The sequence below is a fragment of the Labrus mixtus genome, chromosome 14 (assembly GCF_963584025.1).
Source record: "Labrus mixtus chromosome 14, fLabMix1.1, whole genome shotgun sequence".
Classification (NCBI taxonomy): Eukaryota; Metazoa; Chordata; class Actinopteri; order Labriformes; family Labridae; genus Labrus; species Labrus mixtus.
Genome location: NC_083625.1, coordinates 26098426 through 26120156, shown reverse-complemented (window position 1 = coordinate 26120156; position 21731 = coordinate 26098426). Strand labels below are relative to the sequence as shown.

General features: G+C 40.4%; 1 protein-coding gene across 1 annotated transcript in view; it reads left to right on the top strand.

Annotated features, from left to right (window-relative positions):
- The first annotated feature begins 17294 nt into the window (after positions 1-17294).
- Positions 17295-21731, top strand: part of mark4a (MAP/microtubule affinity-regulating kinase 4a) — a 36681-nt gene continuing 32244 nt past the window's right edge. The window contains exon 1 of the mRNA XM_061055994.1: positions 17295-18141. Within this exon, the coding sequence (XP_060911977.1) occupies positions 18088-18141 (54 nt within the window). The 5' untranslated portion in view covers positions 17295-18087. The remainder of the gene's footprint in view (positions 18142-21731) is intronic.

The following is a 21731-nucleotide window of genomic DNA, read 5'->3' as shown; positions in this document are numbered from 1 at the left end:
TGTTTCTCTGCCAGTTATATTTCCATGTATCCAGTCTTCATTGGCTCTCGCTTCATTGCCATTTTCTACCCGTCCACTAGATGCTCTTAGACTGTTCGACCTGACTCTCACATCCAGCCATTACCCCTTGCCCTGAAGTTACCCCTTTCTCTTCATTCCAATCACCTGACCTTCTCACCTGGACCTCCTTCTCCAATCACCCAATCAGTCCTTCTACCAGCCTCTTTTATCCACTCAGTGCCAGAATGTCTCGTTTACATCCGCTCCGGCTTTCCAGCCTTTGTTTGCCTGCCTGACCTCCTGCTTGATTCACAGACGTATGATTCTACGCCTGACCTCCTTTGGATATGTTTCAATGGCTTCCTGGTTTTGACCCTTGCATGCCTTTTGATCAGTAAATCAAAACTTGTTTCTTAATGAAACTGCCTTTGTGTTAAAAGGTAAATGGAATGCACTCATGTAGCACCTGGCTAGTGTTTTTACCGCTCAAAGTGCTTTGTACAACATGTAAATGTCACGCTGACCCTTCAGTGATTATCTGATCAGATAAATCTACATTCACACACTAATTACTATGTTTACTACAGCATCTTTGGGTTCAGTATCTTGCGCAGGGAAAAAATACTGGAGGAGCCAAAGCAAACAGCAGCCCTAGCCGTGAAAATATCACAAAGTTGCACATCGGATCCTGATTGGCCGCACACAACAAGTAGTATGGTAAGCATACCATTTCCCAGTTGTGGCGGCTTTGGCTCAGTAGTTGAGCTTTTAATTGTCTTTTAATCAAAAAGTTGGTTGTTCTATCTTCAGCTCCTGCAATTTAAATATCCAAGTATCCTTGGGAAAGAAACTGAACCCCAAGTTGCTTCAAAAAAATGACAGCTGTTAGTGTATGAATGTGTATGAATGTGTTTAGCACTGATGGGCAGTTGGGCACTTTATGTACCATTTTTCCATTTAGCAGTCAGATGAAGCCCCAGCCAACCATCGGCATCCCTCAGACCAATTGGTGTCAGTTACTGCAATGTTAGCCAGTATGAAGGCGAGAAGAGTGAGGAAAATGTGGTTTATGAAAACATACTGAATAGCAGGAAGATACAGTAGTGGAAGTCAGAGCCAATGGGGCGGCTGTGGCTCAGTTGGTAGTCTGATGTATGTCGCTTTGGATAAAAGCGTCTGCTAAGTGAATTGTAGAATTGTAGATTTGGTCGTCTTTCAACCGGAAGGTCGTGGGTTCAATCCCCAGCTCCTGCAGCCACATGTCCGATGTGTCCTTGGGCAAGACCCTTAACCTCACGTTGCTCTCGCTGCTTCGTCGGTAGTTTCTGATGGTCACTTTACATTGCAGCCTCTGCCATGTGCGAATGGGTGTAAATGTGTAGGTGTGACCAGCAGTGTAAAAGTGCTTTGAGTAGTTAGAAGACTATAAAAGTGCTATACAAGCTCATGTCCAGATCATTTTATCTATGCAGTATTGAACAATGTTAATTGCACATTGCAGTTTTTTCTCCAACGATACATGTCTACGGTCCATTTTGAGTTCACCAAAAAAAAGACAATATTAGAACTGGAATTCTTGCAATACAATGCAAAGGAAAGGGCCATTTATGTCTGAAAAAAACATCCTAACATTCTTTAGTAATTCTTCGAGCTGTTTATCTGTTGCCAACAATAGATCATAGATATCTCTGACCCTTGGACTGCACCTTGTTTTTATTTTTAAATTCCAGGAATTTGTGAGACAGAACAGGAAGAACATGGGGTGAAGTTGGCATCAGCTGAATCTTAAATGTGTGGAACTTCTGAGTCATATGTATCTGAGTGCACTATCAGACATCCTTTCATAAGTCAGGCTGAAGGCGGATGCTGGAACGTTGTTTTCCAGGTAAGTCGGGGGGGGGATTACCATCAGTGACTGAGGAGGCCAGGTAGAAACTAGGGCCAAACTCTTGGAGGTTTCCCTCGATCAAGTTGTTCAAGGTGGAACGATCTGCAGTATCACAATACAATCCCTGGGAAGCCCTCCCCTGCTTCCTCTCATTAACACAGTGCTGCAATGGAAAATCCATCAGGCTGCATTCGCTGTTTGTTTTCGGAAGCTCGCCGTGCCCTGTCTTTGTTCACACTGACATGCACTTTTCATGGTTCACTCTTTAATGTTTTTGTGCTTCTCATGCAGAGCCCCTTTATATCTGATGGATCTCAATTAAGTGAGAGAGGGTTGTGGAGAGAGGGCACATGTGTCAGGTCACATCTGGGCACTAGGGCTTGTTTAGTCTGGATCGGGCTTCCCATCTGTTTTTTTGTTTTGCTTCAAGTCAAATCATCTAATGCTCCTAACGTGCTCTTCGAGACTCAAAGTACTATGGTACCTAAATCAACCATCAGAAGTCCCTAAAGTCAGGCTGCATGGTGGTGCAGTGATTAGCACAGTAGCCTCAGATGCTCTGTTCCTTTCCGCGTGGCGTTTGCATGTGTTTTCCCTGTGCATGCGTAGGTTCCCTCTGGGTGCTACGGCTTCCTTCCACTGTCCAAAGACATGCTCGTTAGCTTAATTGGTGACTCTACATCGCCCATAGATGTGACTCCAGATTTGAGCGCCACTCACTAAGCCACCGTTTGCTTCCACTCTAGTCAATGATAGTGTTTTCAACAGCTAGTGTTGCAGTCTGTCCGTCTGACAACAGAAAGCGACCTGAAAGCGACCTGTACAGGAAGTCAGACAAAGAAACAGAGTGTCAATTTCTTAAATAAAATGGCGGCTGTGGCTCAGTTGGTAGAGTTGTCGCCTCTCAACCAGAAGGTCAGGGTTTGATCCCCATCTGAGCAACATGTCCGATGTGTACTTGGGCAACACACTTAACCCTGCATTGCTCCTGCTGCTTCGGTTGCGGTGTATGAATGGATTAATTTGGTACTTACTCTCTGATGTACATCACTTTGGGTAAAAGCGTCTGCTAAGTGAATTGAAACATTGTAAAACAAAATACACAGACTCAAGATCATATTTTCCATCACTTTATCAACGTCTTTATCAAGGCACCGATTGAACAAAAAAATCCAACACGGAAAGACAAAGCAACATGTTGTTTGCACGTTTTTTCTCTTTATTCCCAAGTGATCTTGTAGTTCTCAGTTCTCTCAGTTCTCTCGGGAGTGTGTACAGCTGCTCATGGATGCACTCTGTTGCCCTCATGTTCCAGAAACGGAGCCAGTGGGGCAGGGCAAACGGCGGCAGACGGAGCGAAATCGTGGCGCTGATGGCGCACGCTGATTGGACGTGAGTGTGAGTGTCGCTGGTTGTCGGCCCTTTGACTGATCAGTTAAAGCTGTAAGGATAATGACATTATATGTGATTTTTCACACTTAAATGTAGAAATCAAGTATATCCTCTGAAAATAACTCTGTGAGTCATGACTGTCTATACTCGAGTATAAAAGTTGTTTAATTGAGGGACTAGAGAAAAGAAGAATAACATACTGTACTCACTGCTTAACTGTGTTTCTAGATCACGCTCATTTCAGGTAAATTTACATGCAGTGTGAAGATACGAGCATAATAAAGATCACTAGCATTAGCATGCTAACACAACAATGCAGCGTGAGTTGTTTTGGTTTCATGCTGGTGCTCAAGGGCGACATCTGCTGGATCAAAAAATCACATATTAAGCCTTTAACCAAGTTTAACATTTAGACGTTATATTACTGTGGTGCTTGATGCCTAAACGTTTGTAGACTTTTCTCAGTTTAGATGGCATTGGTCTTCAAATTTACAATTTGCTCACTATACTTAGGGAGTTAAGATATAAAAATACAGACGAGTGAGCTTGGACGTGCTATTTGGTTTTATTTATTATTTTTGTCTCGTTTTGGAGCACATGATGCAAGTTACACACCTCTACAGAAGAGTCCTCGAATTTTTGCCCTTTCAACTCATTATTACACTATATGTGTCTGACTTTGAGAATATTTTATGACTTTAATGTTTCTTCTAGTTGCTAGCAGCATTGCAAGAGATGCATGCTGAAATAATTGGAAATCAACTGTGACTTGGAAGGTGGGAAAATTAGTAAAAGCTTTTGCACTTTGGAAAAAGGCAACTTGCAATTAATCTGCTGCTGATACCAAAATGTAGTCCAGTACACTTCCTTGGTTTTCTCTGGTTAGAGATAAAGGACTTCTGGCTAGGACTTTCTATTTCATGTGTGACCTTTATTCACAACCTGACGAGCAACTTTAAAAGTGAGAATGAATGAAGTTAGTGTTGAGAAATGAAATCTCAGAAGGGATAATTAGCTGGTCTAGATTAATCTCCATTGTCCCCAAAGCCACCAAGTTTGTTGTCTGTAAAAAGGAACTGTTTGACTTGTTTGACCATAAAAGGTCCTGTTGGAGGAGTACGTGAAAGCCGAGTTATTTTAGGGGCTTTTTTTGTTCGAGGTGTGTCCCTGTCAGCCATCACATTGCATAACCACTTATGGACAACCTGTTCTGCCATGACCCATCAGGACAGAATAAATAGAGAACCTCCTGTCCTCTCCCATGTCGAGCGTACACCGTCTGTCAGGATGGCTGCCCACTTGGACCGAAACAATGGTGCACTTCGTCACTCCTGATGGGATATCCTGATTTATGTTATCCCCGTTTATCCATCAAGTGGCTCTTTATTTAGCTGAGAGGAGGTGCGTGGCCCTACATGCCGTTGCCCGCTCCAGACCCGGCCAAGCAGACATGCCAACATGTTTGTTTCGTTATCAACAGTCACATTAAATCATCCTCCCTCAGACTGCAGTGCAGGAAGTCCACCTTTGTTTAAAGCAGTTACGATTATCTCAAATAAACTTTTACACATTCTTAAATCATTAGTCTTTCTTCAGATTCATCAGAAAAACATGCATCCTGAGGCTTTTTTTTTTTTTTTTTATTGAATGTAATGCTGGGTGGATACACAGATATAAATATTTTTGCTCAGGTCTGTGCTGGCCCGATGCCACTGAGACTGTAAACATCCCAACCTGTGGAGTTATTTGTTTTCCTTTGTTTAAAATATTTTGACGTTTGTATAATAGTGAGAAAAAAAACAGGAGCGGTCTCGTCTGTCCTGAATGTCTGTATTTATGCGAGTACATCCCCCTGGCCTCTTCGACCTGGCCACATTACAGCAGAACGCTCAGCATCACCGCCAATCAACCAATGATACAGCTGCAAAGAACAAGATGGAAAATTACTGACCCTCAGGCCTGATCCTGATCATAATGAAAATATGATAAGTGTCTTAAAACTATAGTCAGGTAGCAATAAAAACTTTGACAATGTTTTTTTTTCTTGCTTTTATTTGTGCTTGCCGACTCTACTCTTGAGATTATTTCTTTTTTAAAACTCAGGCGATAAACTCATCTATCCTTTTGTTTTCATAGTTTCATTCCACCCTCCCCAGAGAGCACCTGTTTGCTGTTCAGCTTGATCCAGGACCCACGCAGCACTCCTAACCATTGATGTTTTCAAAGTGTCTAACTGTGTCGTAACACGCTGACAGCAGCGCTCTCCTTCATGTTTACAGGTTTCCTCACTTCCTGTTTGCTGCAGCAGAAAAAACATATATTGGTTCAAACTTCACAGTTTGCATCAGCCAAAACTACAACTGTATAATATGACATTTGATTCCATTTAAAAAAATACGACATACTATTATCCCCTTTGGAGTCATTCCTGCAGAACTACACAACAAAGATCATAAAAAACACACAGTTATTATAACATTTCCATACATATACTGTACATAAACACTGTCTGACAGCAGCAACATATTAGCGTATTGCACGACCCCTTGGCACATCCTACATAACCTTCAAAATCTTTTGGAAACAGGCAGAAATAAATGTTTAAAGTGGTTCAGCCTGGTCTGAGGGAGCCTGATTCTTCTCCCAAAGGGAAAAAAGAAAGCAGATCTGATTTATCAACTGAGCAGTGGGCGCCATAACTCCAGCTAAACAAGACATTGGAAGATTGTTTCCCACAGTAAAACTTCCTGCAAAGCTTTTGGTTTGGAACCAGTATTGCAGTGATACAAAATCTAGACAGCGGGTAGTTCATGATGTGTTATCATTCAGTCTTTCCCTTCAGTATTCCCTGTGGATGTAACATTAAGTCCATAATAGCCGAACAAAAGATAGCATATATTCAGTCTAGCTCAGTCTAAGAAGTGCTTGCTCATTTTGTATTTGTCGACATCATTTTTACTGATGAGATAGAATCGTCTTTTTATTGTTTGTTTGGAGTTTGAGGCAACCTGTCAACGGGTTTGTCCTTTTTTCCTTGTGTTTTCTTCTGTGTTTTCCCTCCTTTCTGTCCCCGTTGTCTCCCTCTGTCTCTCGGCATGGTCGTCCTCAGCGCTCACCTGCTCTACCCCCTCCATGCTTCATCCAGCTCAGCTCTCATCAAGTCATCAACATGCATATATACCCTGGTTCTTCACTCATTCATAGCCAGATTGTTCAGTCTACTTCTGTGCTACAACATTTAGACCAGCTTCTTGTGTAAAAGCGATGGATTTTCCCTGTGTGACATCCTCCTAACCTGTTAGTCTTATGCTCCAGGATCACCTCTGCTCTGCCACCAACCTGCCAGCTTTAGCTCACCGGACCCACCTCACATTTCTCCACTCAAACCCCAACTAGAAATCAGCAAACTGCAGCTATAATCTATTAATAATGAATTCATTAAACCACTTCAACTGATTTTGCTGCAGCTGTATCCTGCATCCTGTATCGTAGAAATGGCACAACAGTCGATCGTTCTACAGACATTTCTTTTCATAAGACTTTTGGGAAAATGCTTTTGGATTTGAGTTTTTAAAGAACCACAGCTTGGCTGTTTTGAAAGCCAGGCCGAGAGGCAGCACGATATCCATGTCTTAATAATGGATTGATGGTATTTCCTCAGCATCCTTTGGGGGGCCTTAAAACTGGTTATGTTCCTCAGTTCCTTAAATCTGCACTTAAATCATTCTTCCTCATAAAAGGAGCACCATCCTTTATATGAATTTGTGTATTGACATTATTCACCATTTAAATTTTCCACCTTAAAGGTGCGACAACAGACCTCACTGCCTCACAAACTAACTTGAAGAATGTTGAGAAAAAAGTGTGACTCTTCATTTTGTTGGTGACGCAGGGCTCCCACAGTAAATTCACAAAAACAAGCGTTTAAAAATAGATGAGAGGCAAACAAAAGAGGAGAGAGTGAGTGACTGTGCTGTCAGAACGGTGCATGGAAAAAAACAGGGTGGACAAACGGACATCCTTAGAGGCTGTGTATTTGTGAGGGAAGTCCACGGCCTGTCCGTCTGAGAGGCCTCACCTTTACTCTGCGCTGAAGGAAATTCTGTTGTTGTAACCTCAAACACAAACACGGTCACAGCAGCCGCTAACAGACAGAGTGTCATGAGCTCATCCATGTTATCAATATGGAAAGTGAAAGAGTTTGGATGAGGAGGTCGGTCAGTTTGTGATGCTCTCTTCTTTGTTTGGGGGGGGGGGTTGATGGTGTTTATATTTATTCTCTCTGCTGTGTCGGGGACTCAAGAACAAATTAAAGAAAAAGTTTGTTCACTCTTGAAGTGAAGTGAATTTCTAAATCAATTTGGATTGTGCAAATACACAGATTGGCATCAATCAATGACAGCTGTGGCTCAGAGGTAGAGTCGGTCGTCTCTCAATTAGAAGGTCAGGGGTTCGAGTCCCAGCTCCTGCAGCCCCATGTCTGATGTGTCCTTGGAGATGTGCCATGGTTCATTCTTGTTTAGTTTATTCCTTGTTGTTGCTTTGTTGTGATTTCCTGATTTATTTAGTCATTTCTTATCCTCGTGTTTCTCTATGTTCTAGTGTGTGTTGTTGTTATATTCTTGAGTTCTCTGTGTCTTTAGTGTTTCCTGTTTTATTTTGTAGTTCTTGTCCCCAGTGTTTCTTGTTTTGTTTTTCTTCCTGTCTCTGTGAGTTTCCCTCATTGTCTTCACCTGTGTCGTTTGTCTCACCTGTGTTTGATTACTCCTGTGTCTGTTTAGTCTCTGGATGTCTACACAGTCTGACAGTAGACAGTCCCTACTATCTGTGCTGTATCCTGTTAGGATCTACTGTTCAGTAAACAGATATTTGTTCCTACTTCGTCTGATTCATTCAGTGTGGAAGTGGCGTCATTTGAAACGTGCGTTACCCGAAACCGTCCGTATCCATCCTTGTTTGTTTTTTTTTGTTTATCTTTATTCAAGAAGAGTAATGCACATATACAGCCAGGTAAACAACAAACAGTATCACAATGTAAATCACAGATTGAATAATAAATACAGGAAAGTACAAATGAAAGTAATTAGGCCTATATAAACCAAATTAAACCAACAAAGACACATACATAAATAAGGAATTCATTATTTAAGAAATAGTTCTTAGGGGAAATTAAAAAAAAAAAATTAATTTGTTACATTTTTGTTGTTTTTTAAAAGTAGTGATTTCAGTAGTGATTTTAACTCTAGATTAAAAATTGATCCAATTAATCCATGCTCGTTTGTTTTGATTTGGAGGTGCCCCCCCCCCCCCCGTTTATTGCAATGAAATAACCAAAAATAAAAAAGTGCTGCAAAAAGCCCAAACAACTGCATTTATTTAAAACACAAAATACAAAAAACTCAGAAAATAATTGCAAAAGAGAAACCATTCAAACGCAGCCATCTAACCAGGAGTGTCAGTGGAAACATCGTGTTTGTTATTCTGTGAACTCCCTCTGTCTTTTGTGAATGAGCTTTTAATGTTTTTACTCCATGGTCTGGGTCTGAGTTACAGGGTCACCTTAAGGTGTTGTTATTTAAAAGTGTATTCTCGTCTTTTACTGCTAAATGCTGATTTCACACTCTGCTATTTTTTTTTGCCTAATTTTTGCTTGTTTTTTTTGTTTTCTGCTTTGTTCTTTGTGGGGAAACTTTGAGTGTTGCTGTCTTTGCTGGGACTCGCTTGTAAAAGAGATGTTTGTATCTCAATGGGAATATTCCTAGTTAAATATTGATTGTTTCATTTATTATTGATGGGAGGAAAGGAGACAGTGAATTTGCTTTCAGATAGCATATCAAAATAAAACACTTGAGTGGAGTACCTTTGAGGACAGTGTAAAAACACAACTTTGCAATTTTTGGGGCTTTTGCACGGTTTTGAATTTGCATTGTTTCTTAATTTAGCCGCGTTCTTCTGAATATAAATCATTTCAGTCGTTGCCGGTCAGTTGGCCTTATCAGCCATCGTAGAAAACGATCGGACTGGGAGAATGGATTCACAGAGATTTTTCTCAGTTGCCTCACAGGGCTCCCATACAATCACACCTCTCTCCACTTAAAAATGTTCAACTTAAACAATGAATTCATGATTCTCTCAATCAAAATGATAAACAAACACTCCTTGTTAATTCCACTTGTACAATGCCCTGAATATTTTCCAGATGACAACATGTTTGTTTTGCCTGTGAACAAAGGTAATGCTCTGTTTGTTCAGCTCCCGTGCTCGTGAAGAAGACTCCCCCGCGTTGTTTTGTCACAATCTCCGCAGTGAGTTGACCGTTCCTACCGCTAACAACAAATTTATTGGCTCGGGCCATTTGCAAGAACGGAAACTACTTTGCATGGCAAGGAATAAGTCTGCAGCTAAACAATGGTTCCTCTTGTGAAATATGGCAACAGGGTCTCACCTTTGGCTCCTTGTGCCTTCTCCCCCGGCTTATTTACGTAAGCAGGTTGTGTTCTGTACCCCCATCAGGAAGAGGTGTTGCAGGAAACCCAAATCTGAGGTGGGATTTAGCGTAAACTCACCACATTAGACCCCAAAAGAAAGCTTATCTGATCTCTCAGAGAGGTGAAAGAAAGGGTAAACACAGGAGTGACCTGTACTCCAGAACACACAGGGAGCCAGAGATCCACTGGACGTAAACGGTTGTGTTGTTTTACTTACCTTCAATACAAAACTGCCTGTTGCATTTAATGCCAAGAAAAGTTCCAAGAACTTTTATATTTCAGCACCAACAGTTGAGAAAGTGAGTTAAACCAGGCAAAGATTAGATACATATATTTGGAGAGATCATGTTGGACAATGTGTTTGTACTTTAGAGACTGAAAGTCACAGAGTAAGGTAATAACTGAAAAATTAGAATCTGATCCTTATTGTCGTACATGATGATCAGAGTGGTTTATTTATCAGACTGAAGAGGTGTATGAGGGCTTGTGCAGACAGGGGGTCTCATCACATCTTCTCTTCAGGGAGGAGCCAACAACAGTTAACACAACAATCAACACTCAGTATGTTTACATGCAGTTAGAAATAGTTGGTTTATTGTGATAGTCAGACTAAAACTGGACTTTTAAAATGCATGCAAACATGTTAGTTGGTGAAGTGCATCATGTGATAATCTTTGTAAATATATTGATAGTAAGAAAAAAAGGAAACATATTCTTTGTTTGTGAACATTTTCTTGGCCCATTAAGCCCATTTGATTCTGATGATTAGATGGAAAAGATTTTAAAGGTTTTAAACCAATAAGTCATACCTGTTTATTTAGAAACACACATTGGAATAGGGAGAGAAATATTTCATTGCCTACTCTTTGCATGCGAAAGGCAGAAAATGTTCTTTGACTTGCAAACATATAAAGCATTAAAAACACAAGGTGGCACATTAGAAACTATCAAACACTCTTAAAACTAAAGAAAATCATAATGGATATAAGCACAGATACAATCGGGCTACATTAGTAAAGGGTATCATCTTCTTCATTACTGGTCTTCTTCTATTGGACAGTTCAACATTTAATCCTTGTGTCTGATTGGCTGTTACTGATCATTGCAGCATTGAGAGCGGCTTTCTGTGAGCATGAACTAGTTGTCTGATGTGATAAACTCTTTCCTCTAAATGACTATTTGAGACGAACTTACAGTAAGAATCGTTCTTGCCCAGATCTTCTGTGAGATCTTGAGTTTTAAATAAACCTGTGATTCTAAATATAAGGCACAAGTGAAAAAAAAGGTGTTGATTTAATGCTGTCGGTACAACAGAAACCCTGCCACCTTCTCCTTACCCAACTAATGAGTTAAAATGATTTATTGATGGGAACACAAGATAAAAGGGTTTGTGACTGTATCATGAGGTCTCAGCAGCTTCCCTCACCCCCCCATGAACCCCTATCCATCTTTCATCAGCTCAGACTTGAAGTTTGAGCCTAATGACTCCACATCCTCTCTGCCCTCCTGCTGACGCTGCGCTGCAAACTCGCCCTCTTTGCACTTAACAATCGGTCTGTTTGACCTTTGGCACGCAAAGCTACTCATCATCTTCTTCACAAGCATCAGTTCATCAGTGTGAGCCCCTCACTCTCTCCCCCCTGTTTGTGTTAAAGAAAAAGTCACAAACTTTGACTGACAGGGAGCATGAGACCAGCTGAGGGACAGCGGGGACTCCCAAACCAAACCCAGGAGGATTTTTCTGCTCAAAGTTGAGGCTTGTTGGTGACACCTAGTGGGTGAAGAAACACAAGCTAGCATCATGATACTGTCTATATGATACTGTCTATAGGTATTTATTACATTGTATCCTGTGCTGCAGCAGCAGAGGGAAACATTTCTCAAATTTGCACTTTAGATAAAAGAAATGTCAAAAAATTAATAAATTAATTTGTGCAATGGCACACCTGGTCCATCAGAAATGTTGTATTTAGTGTGTTTAGAAGATGTTTCCTGTCTGGATTGTGATTGCTAAATGTCTCCAAGTTACATTGAACAAATACAAAAATTCAGGCCTAAACGTTATGAGAATGAAAAATGTTGCATTTGATCTATTCTTTAATTCTTATGTTTATAGATATCTAATAAAATATATCCAGTAGATATCATATTATTAATATGTGTAATTCAGATCTTAATTTAATATTATATGATTACTTTTGTAATAATAGATATAGTGTATATTATTTATTTTAAATCTATCCCTTAAAGCTTCAGATACACTGGACATGATACCAAATTAACCGACTGTGTAATTGATTCCACTTCATGAATGTAAAGTCAATCAATCATTATTATTTGTAAAGTGTGTTTAAAGAGTGTTTTTAGCAATAAAATAATGTCCATATTGTTGTATTAACCAAAGTGAATGTGTAGTACTCTTGCTCCCTCTTCTAGGACTCCTGCCAGTCCAACACTAATGCTCTGGGACAAATGCTGCACTTTGCCGCCCTCTAGTGGCTTATGTTGGTGTTTACAAGACAAATAGCTCAGCCCTTTACAGACAATGGCTCAGAACTAACCAAACTGAAGTAAAAGGCTATTCAAATTCATAGCGATGAAACATTACAAGAAGTCCATACTTTAGGTCTAATAGTACATTTAAAATAAAATATGAATAAATAAAAATACAATACAATGGTGTACATTATTTTCCGGGCCACAGCTTCCTGTTTAATGCGCAGGTCGTTGGCCCATTCCCAAATTCAAGCCCGAGGCCTAAGCACTAAACCCGTATTGACCTAATTGACGTCCGGAGTGAAGTGCTTGAGTGTGTGAATCTGTGGCCTGATCCCAACCTCCACACACACACTCTCTCTCACACACACACACACTCTCTCTCTCACACACACACACTTACACACACAGACTGTGTGTTGTTCATTGAGATATAGTGGTGAGGGGTGTAGGTTGTCCAGTCACACTATGAGATGTAAATCAAGAAAAATGCAAATATATCTATCTGTAAGTAAGTCCCTGTTGTGGTAGTTGTTGCATACTTATTGACTAGTTTTTTTATTTTTAGCAAAATATCTGCTTTATTCACAATCATTGCTGCCCTGGCATTGTTAGTTTGTGGAAATATATAAACAATACTTAAAAAAAAAAAAAAACATTTAAACAAAGTAGGTGTGTGGCTTTTTTTCTTTTTATGTCATGGTGAAGCTGGTTTTCAGATAACGTGTGATTCAGTTAGAACGTATCCAGCTCTTAATTTTACTCCATCAGCCATCATAGACTGAAACATTTACACCTGCACTCATGACGTCAGAAAAGTCTCTGAGGGTCCGGGCTTCAGGGTGGAGGGATTGGGCGTGAAAAAAAAGGTTGGAATCGGACACATCAATGTGACATCACATGTTGCTTTGAGAAAGAAAGACAGACAATATACAGACAAATCTTATTTGGACATCCAGTGTTAATGCATGTGTGTAAGCAAACCATATATAGTCAAGAGAGTGATGTTTGAATTGTTGGACTGAATCAGAAATAAAGTTCAAAAGTGCATCAGGTAACAACAGTAAGAGTCACTTAAAGAATACCTCTCGGGAGATATTTTTCCTCATAGAAAACCTAAAATAAGGTGGTAATTATACCAACCAATTAATACTAAATCATTCTAGAAGTTTACTGGAGCCAAGACTTCATGGACATGTCTTTCACTATAAAAACTCCTCACCCCACAGTCCTCCACACGAAGCCTCCGCTGTGGGAATACCAACCTCCTCCACCCCCCCCCCCCCACAGAACTAAAATCCACACCATGGGAGACTGGGCCTTCTGCTCCACTGCTCCCAGTCTGTGGAGTGCTCTCCCTGACCACCTGAGGGCACCACAGTCTGCGGACGCTTTTAAAAGGGCCCTTAAAACCTCTTTAACAGAGCCTTTTGCTAGTGTTTTTAGTTCTCAGCTGTCGTCCTGTTTTTATGAACCATGGTTTTTTATTGATGTAAATGTGTTTTTTTCCAACTCTGTAGCACTTGCCAAAAATGTAAAGTGTGTTATAAATAAAATGTATTATTATTGTTATTAACCACACAGCAAGACACTTTTCTGTTGGATATTTGCATGAATGTTTATGTTACGTCAAAAGGCACCTGAAAAACAAACGCAGCTGTGAGATTAAATGCAGTTAAGCATTACTCTAAACCTTGTGGTGAAACACAGGGGTTTGATAAAGATTTAACCTCACCGTAAAGTTATTCTGCTTTAAAAAAAATCAAGTCCAAAGCTTTTTTGGTAACAATCTGTAAACATGTTTAATGATGTTGTAAAGTTGGACATTTTAACATAGAGCTCTATGGGTATTGACTCACTTTTGGAGACAGCCTCTAGTGGCCATTCAGAGAAGTGCAGGTTTAGGCACCTCTTCTTTTGAACCAGAGGTGACTGCTCTGTTGGCATGGCGATCAGTTTGAAATTAATCTGCATTATGAGATGAATGAAAACTGTTTCATAGGCTCCATACGGTCATATGGTCCCCAGTGGATTAACCCAACCACTAATCCTAACTCCTGACCAATGTTGTGTTCACAGTCTGTGTGTTACGGACAGCAGAGAAGTTTGGGGAATGTTGTAAAAATCAGAAGACACCTCTGATTGTACCTCTCCTCTGTTGATCAGGAAATCCCATAATTTGTTGGGATGTTTCCAGAGGTCATCGTAGAGGTCATCATCGTAGGGACACTTTTATTTTAAGACAGCAGAAGTCACCAGTTGAACGCGGTGTACACTGAATAACCTGAAAACATGCAGATCACAGACTCCTCTGCCTCCTGAACTAACGGAAGTCAGAGAGACAGGGGTGAGGAGATCTGCCTGAACTTGTCCACCATTATCAAGATCACAGCAGAGCCATGAGACAGTCAGTGGAAATGAGAGACTCTGGTTTCTTGGGAATGGGTGGAGAGTGTAGGTGGAGGACTGCTGAGAAAAAGTAGGCCAGGCAGCATATAATGTCTGGGTGTCTTCTTCAACAGAGGCCCTGTGCATTCTGTTCAAACACAGAGGAACAGTCAGTTTTAAAGCCTATGAAGCAGACTGAGACTCGTCATACACCTCTTCAACGACAAATAAACATCAAGAGAAAGCAGGGATCAAATGCACATATATGTACCACTATACAGTTATAATTCTGTTAAAAAAGATATATATATATATTCATAAGTAGGCCTGTGTGAATGTAGAAGGTAAAATTCAGGGAAATTCATGATGAAAGAGGGAGCGGGATCGATGGCGTTTAATTTACACAACCAGTGTGCCACTGTCACTATCTTGGTGTATGTAAGGAAGCTGCTTCATACTCTGTTCTGCTAGCGTGTAGGTTCTTTGCTACTTGTTCCAGTCAATGAACCCAACTATACATACCATTGAAATAAAGACAACGGTCATCATAGCTCGTCCATCTTTGATCAGACATTATGAATGAGGGAGAATGACTACAACAAGCAGTACCTGGGATTCTAGCACAATGCCTCTGCATAGATCTCCATTCATGATCTTAATACACAAAGTGACTGTGATAAGCCATAACAAAGCTATTTGGGACCAAACCATGCTTGATTACATCCACTGTGATGATTACATCCTTTGTCTCTAAACGTGTCCACAGAAAACCTCTGGAAGTCAAAGAACCTCCTCATATTTGTGCACAACAGGGAGCATGTGGCACACAGAGAGAAGTGCAAAGTATCCATGAAAGTATTCTGATTTTAGAGGCTGAAGAAGAGTGACCGAGAAGCAGTAATGCTCTTATAAGAGATCCCCCAAATGTTTGTGTACAAGCTGTTTAAAGTGTGCAGAGAAAGTAACAGGGTTAATATAAAAGAAAGTAAAAGCTACTCATCAAGTTTGTCTTATTTGTTCACATTATTTTCCCTCCCTCAGCCCAGTTTTTAAAGCGTGTAAACCCCACAAGGTTTAGAGGTTTATCATGGAGTGATACCTCTATGTTTTTTCTATGTTTTGATTTTAGAAACTTAAGAAAAACCTTTATTGCCTCTTATAGCAGCCATTTCTCTTCTCCCTGTGTAGACTATCATTAACAGATGATCACATAAAAGGAGAAAACAATCACAGATTTGCAGGATGAGACTTAACATCGGCCATTTTTGGAGACTTTATGCAAATTTACGCACAAATCTACGCCGGCAAAACCGGCAGTGGGTTGTGATATGTGTGGACCTGTGAACATCTCTGATGTGGCGCATCTCAGCTGCGTCAAGACGAACGTGGTCACATAGATCAGACAGGAAGAGAAAAAAAAAACTGTTTTTCTAAATAAAAGTGGAAAAGTTGTCACTGAATAACTGGGGCACTGACTCATTCATCCATCCTGCCTGCTGATTTCTTCTCATAAGGGCAGTGATGAAGTTAACGTATTGACCAAAGGATGTAATCATGTAATAATATGTGCATTTTTATTGTAATTGTAATATTGCTTTTGGCTTTTGGCTTTTCTTTCTGAAGTAGCCTATTATTATTTTCAATTCACACATTTATAAAGATAGCGTAACTCTTTGTTCTTTTCAGTTTTGTATTGTTCGTTATCTATCTACTGGAACATATCTTCATCTTTCTTTGTATGTATTTTGGAGAAGAGAAAACCTTCTGTGTTTATTTGTCTTTGTTTTTTTTTTCTTCATACTTAAAGTATTTTCTGTCGCCCTGTTCTTTGAATCGTACCTGATTTAAATAGAGTTTATTTTCCGTAGGCCTAAATGAGATTATTTATGAAACGTACACTCATATGAGTCAGGTAACAAAATACAACTAAACACCTGTCAGTATCATTTCAGTTTAGAAAGTTCATCTGCATCCTCTATCCAAGTGGAATAGGAACATAATAGCCTGAACCTTTTTTTTTCTTTTTTTTTTCTGTTAAGCCTATATTAGACTTAATCTTATCCATGTTTTGTATTTGTTGAGTGAACAGCAGTCACATAATGTCAGCAACAATCCTCCTGTAGTTACCCAGAAACAGAAACAACCACGGATTCTGCAAATAATGTTATTTATTCAAATATTGTGATACACCCTGTTTTAAATACAGACCTACACCATCACTGCCAAACACAAACCTCTGCTATATCAAAGCATATCACCTACGGTTACCTGCTGAAGCTGTTGTCATTTATTTATAAAAGTTTTACTGTTGTAATCATGTCTCACTGTCTTCAAATATTACTATTGATGTTGCATATTGGCATATATAGTCTTAAATTTATGTTTCATGTTTTCAGTAATTAAAATAACATACAGTAATACATACAAAGGCATTCACAAACATCCTAGTCTCCCTACACTCTGAATATTGGATAGATCATAGACTTATTAAGAAACAAACTAAAAGTAAAAAAACAATTCAAGATTAAAAAAAAGAATTATTATAGGTTAGTAATACAAATTGATCAATTACATTAAAACAGTTTTCATATAGGCTTAAAGATAAACAAAACTAATAAAAATGTATTGAGTGTATATGCCTGTATGTTTAATTATGATGTTAATATGACCTTAATGTGAACTTCTTGTTTTTGTTTGATTCTGCTTGTCTTTTTACTTCTTCATCCACACAGAGAGAAATATATAAATATAGAGAATCAGGCAGTATGTTCATTATAGTAGAATTATTAATCAAACGCGTGCTTTTACTTTGAAACCAAAGACCGGAACTCCTTTCCGTGTGCTCTCGTGCTCACTTGATGTTGGTGCGCATCTCACCGACCGGGAATACCGATTTGTGAACATCTCGGCCTGTTTCCCGCTGCACCGTGAAGCCGTGTTTAGTGCAGGCGGAGCGGGGAGGTGGTGGTGGCGGGGTTCATGTGACAGATCCTAGGTCAGTGTGATGACAGACGGAGATGGAGATCATCCAGGAGGTGCCGTGTTTGTTTGGTATGGCGATATGAAGCAGGGGGTGGAGAGCCGCCACAGAGACGCTGGGCTCCGGCCAAACATCACCGCATTTTAGCACCTATTCGATGCTCGGGATTTGCATTGAATTGCATTTGCTGCATCGCTGATCGGCCTCTTGTTTTCTGCAAGGTGCATGGTGGAAAATGCAGCCCGTCTGAGGACACCCTCCCTCCAGATATTCACTGCTGCCATGACAGGCAGAGGTCTCCTCTCGACCGCGGCTCGGCCGGCTGGGGAAGAGGCGGATTGATTCGGAACGGTGGGCTCTCGTCTGCGGATGTTATTGTGTCTGTGGAGCCTGAAAACATCATCCGCGCGAACACACCGTGAATCTTACTCAGGGAAAAAAGGCAAGAAAACAACATGTCCTCTCGATCTGCATTACCGTCTGGAAACGACAGGAGTACTGGAGACCATGTAAGTGCAATTACAGCCTATAGCCTATGTGTGTTTGTGTGCATGCACAAGGTACATCGTGCATCCCTTATAATAAAACATCCCTCATATGTGTGTGTGTGGCCTTCTGCATCCTCTATCCATGTTCACGGTGCATGATGAGGGTGTTATTTTTCCTCACGGGCTGAAAGGACTCTGGAGGTGATATTGGATGGATGTTTAAGCAGAACAGGCGCTGTCAAAATGGGCTAACCTTGAGTGTCTGCGCAGGGAAAGAGCTGATGGCAGGCAAACAGCCCCGGAATGAGTCCATCCGCATACGATAACACTCGGCGGATATGCGCAGAAAGCCCTGAAAACCAGCCGTCACCTCTGATTATAAGGGCTGTGGAGAGATAGTGATGTCACATTATGCTCCCTGCTGCTGCTGCTGCTGCCGCCGCTGCCGCCTATGTAAATGTGCATGTTTGTGCATGTTTGTGTGCGTGCATTCCACTCAAAATTGCATGGGTGGGACGCGCGCGAGGAAGGCCAAAATAAATGTATAGAGAATATCTGGGTTGTCGGTATGAAACGAGGGGGGATTACTGCGTAAAATGATGTGCAGTCCGTTGCTGCGCAGCCTACAAAGCGCCCAACCCCACAGCCAGTGGGTGTCAGACAGCAGCGCCATACATTCAGTACAGAGAGGCCTGCTGCTGTACAGAGAGGATTCATTCATGTGAGACAGACTGAGAAAAAACACATCTATCTATATCTATCTCGATATCTATATATCTATCTATCTATCTATCTATCTATCTACATCTATATCTATCTATCTATATATCTATCTATATATCTATCTATCTATCTATCTATCTATCTACATCTATATCTATATATCTGTCTACATCTATATCTATATATCTATCTATCTATCTATATCTATATCTATCTATCTATCTATCTGTCTACATCTATATCTATATATCTATCTATCTATCTATATCTATATCTATATCTATATCTATCTATCTATCTATCTATCTATCTATCTATCTATCTATCTATCTAATTATTGCACTGATTGACGTTGCATTATGTCATTTTTCTCCCCTAAACACTTCTGGCAATAGTCCCCCCCTCCCTTCCCATCTGTTTGTTAGCAGAGCTTTGAGCACAGAGGGATGGTTAAGCCAGTGCATGTGTGTGTGTTTTGTGTGTTTTATGTGTGTGTGTGTGTTTAAGAGCTGCACGATTGATTATGAATGCAGATCTTCCATCAGAATGAGTCCGATTGGCTGTCATCACTCCACAATTAAGCGATGGTGACAGACGAGGTGAATTGAGCGGATGAGATGTTGTGTTGCCGTGTTGGCACAGGTGAGTCCTTACAGTGTGAGTGTACTTCTCTCCCTCACTGTGGGGAGAGTCGTCTTGGAGGTGTAAGGGGAGAGAGGGTGGTGGTGGTGGGGGGGGGGGGTTCTGAACTGTCTCTATGTGGGGTGTGAGAACAGGGATGGAGGCATGCGACGGAGGGAGTGTCTGAAGGTGGGGCTTTATAGGCTGCGTGGTGTGTGTTTGTATGTGTGTTTGTGAGAGCAGGATGACATGCTGGGGGGATGGAAGTGTGACGCCTCGGGGCCTGAAACCGGCCAGGGACCACTGTGCCGGCATCTGCTCCATTTTTTTTTCTTCTTTACTCTTCCTCCTACATCTCTCTCCACTAGTCATCCCTTCTTGTGTTTTTCTGACCCTTTTTCTACCTAACATCATCGGTCCTCCATCTTCTGGTTTTCCCTTTTGTTCCCCCCTCATACCCACCATCTTTCTGTTTCCTCCTGTTTCTTTGGTTTTCACATGACAAGAAGCAGCTTTGGATCAGGGCTGCAATGAACTATACATGTAGTCATCAATTCATCTGCAGATCATTTAGACCAGTAATCAGGTTTCTCTTTTCTATGATGTAGTGAAGAAATGTCATAAAGATGTGTTCAAATCCATAATGCTTCTTCAAACCATTAGTTCAAAACCCAAATATTTACTCTTTCCAAAAAAATGAAAGCAGCACATTTGGAACCAGCTAATGACATTTGATCTTGAATGATCAACAATAGAAACATTGATTGTGGAAGTATTTGGTGATTCATTTGTTGCCCTTGATAAATCAGTGCAGCTCTACATATACGCCTGCTTTGTTTGTAATTATCATTTTGGGGATTTTTCAAACGTGCAGATTGCTGCTTCTTGAAGTGAGGATTTACTGTTTCTAAAGTTTAGAGGAGCAACTTGAAATTGAAATTGAAGCTGTCACCGTGGGCTTTTGGATAAAGGAGGTAGTTATACACACATCAGGTAGGAGCAGGGCCGGGGAAAACCAGCAGACTGAGGAAGAAGACAGGCCCGCACACTTGTCCAAACGCCATAAAAAGTTTCAATTCATCACAAACACACTCTTCTTAATTATCACCTGAAGAAGACCACTGGTCCAGACGTTGTGGTTGTGATGAATTTTGTGTTGTTTGGACAAATTTGCGTGCCTTTCTTCTTCCTCAACTGCGGGCTCTTGGAAAATGTAAGAAGCAATAAGATGAATTAAATGATTCATCGATAATCTTAAAATGATCACATTGATGGATAACACAAATGACAGTAGCAGACCGGGCTTATTATTTTCATCCAGCAGCAGCACAGCAGCTGGGAAAGCTTTAATGCTCAGTCAGATTGCAGAAACAGAATCATCTTTATGCTGCTGTTATTCTGCATTAGAGATATCTTACAGCAGTCAGGTTCTTGACCTCTAAAGAACAACAATGCTGAACCCAAAATGGAAACAATACGTTCAAGTGTTCTTGTGCTGGACAGCAGCTGTTAACACAGAAACGAGGGGCAGGTACACACATGTAGCTCAGCCCAGCATCATGACTTTTTGAGTTTATAATACAAACATCTGGCGGTTGGATTATGGTGATGTGGCACTCTCTCTCATTTCACCAAAAGATTAGATATTAAGCTAGGCTGCTTGTTGTTTTGCAAGTTTACCTGTGCAGATCAATGATTGCATAAATACTGCAAACAGCCAGGTTGAACCTTAAAACAGTTTGTTGTTGCCTAAATATCATAGACTGCACATAAGATTTCAAAAAGAGAAGAAAATGTGAAGACGCCTCAAACCTGCCTTCCTTTTAAGGACCTATTATTACATTTACCTGAGTTTATGAGCTTATTGTCTCAATTAGGCCTGACTGTTATGAGGAAACTATGTGATGTGCAAAAACATTTTTCAATATATTGATATGAATAGTGATAAATAAACAAAATAAAGATTGCATAAAGCTATAACTCAGTTTATTTGACTATCTGCTATTCTTAATATTTTAAATCATACCTGTGTTTGCAACATGCAGCTCCTGAATCCAAAATAAATCTCCAAATGGTAAAAAAAACAAGCTAACTCTATCTTCATCTGACTGCATCAAAAACCATTTGAAACCATGAACATTATCCATCCACTAGGTGCAATATACACACACTGAAGGAGAAAGCTACATTAAAGATTTTATTTATTTATTGCGATAATGTTTGACTTCTGCGATGTTTTTATTGTGAAGGGTCATATCACGGTTAAT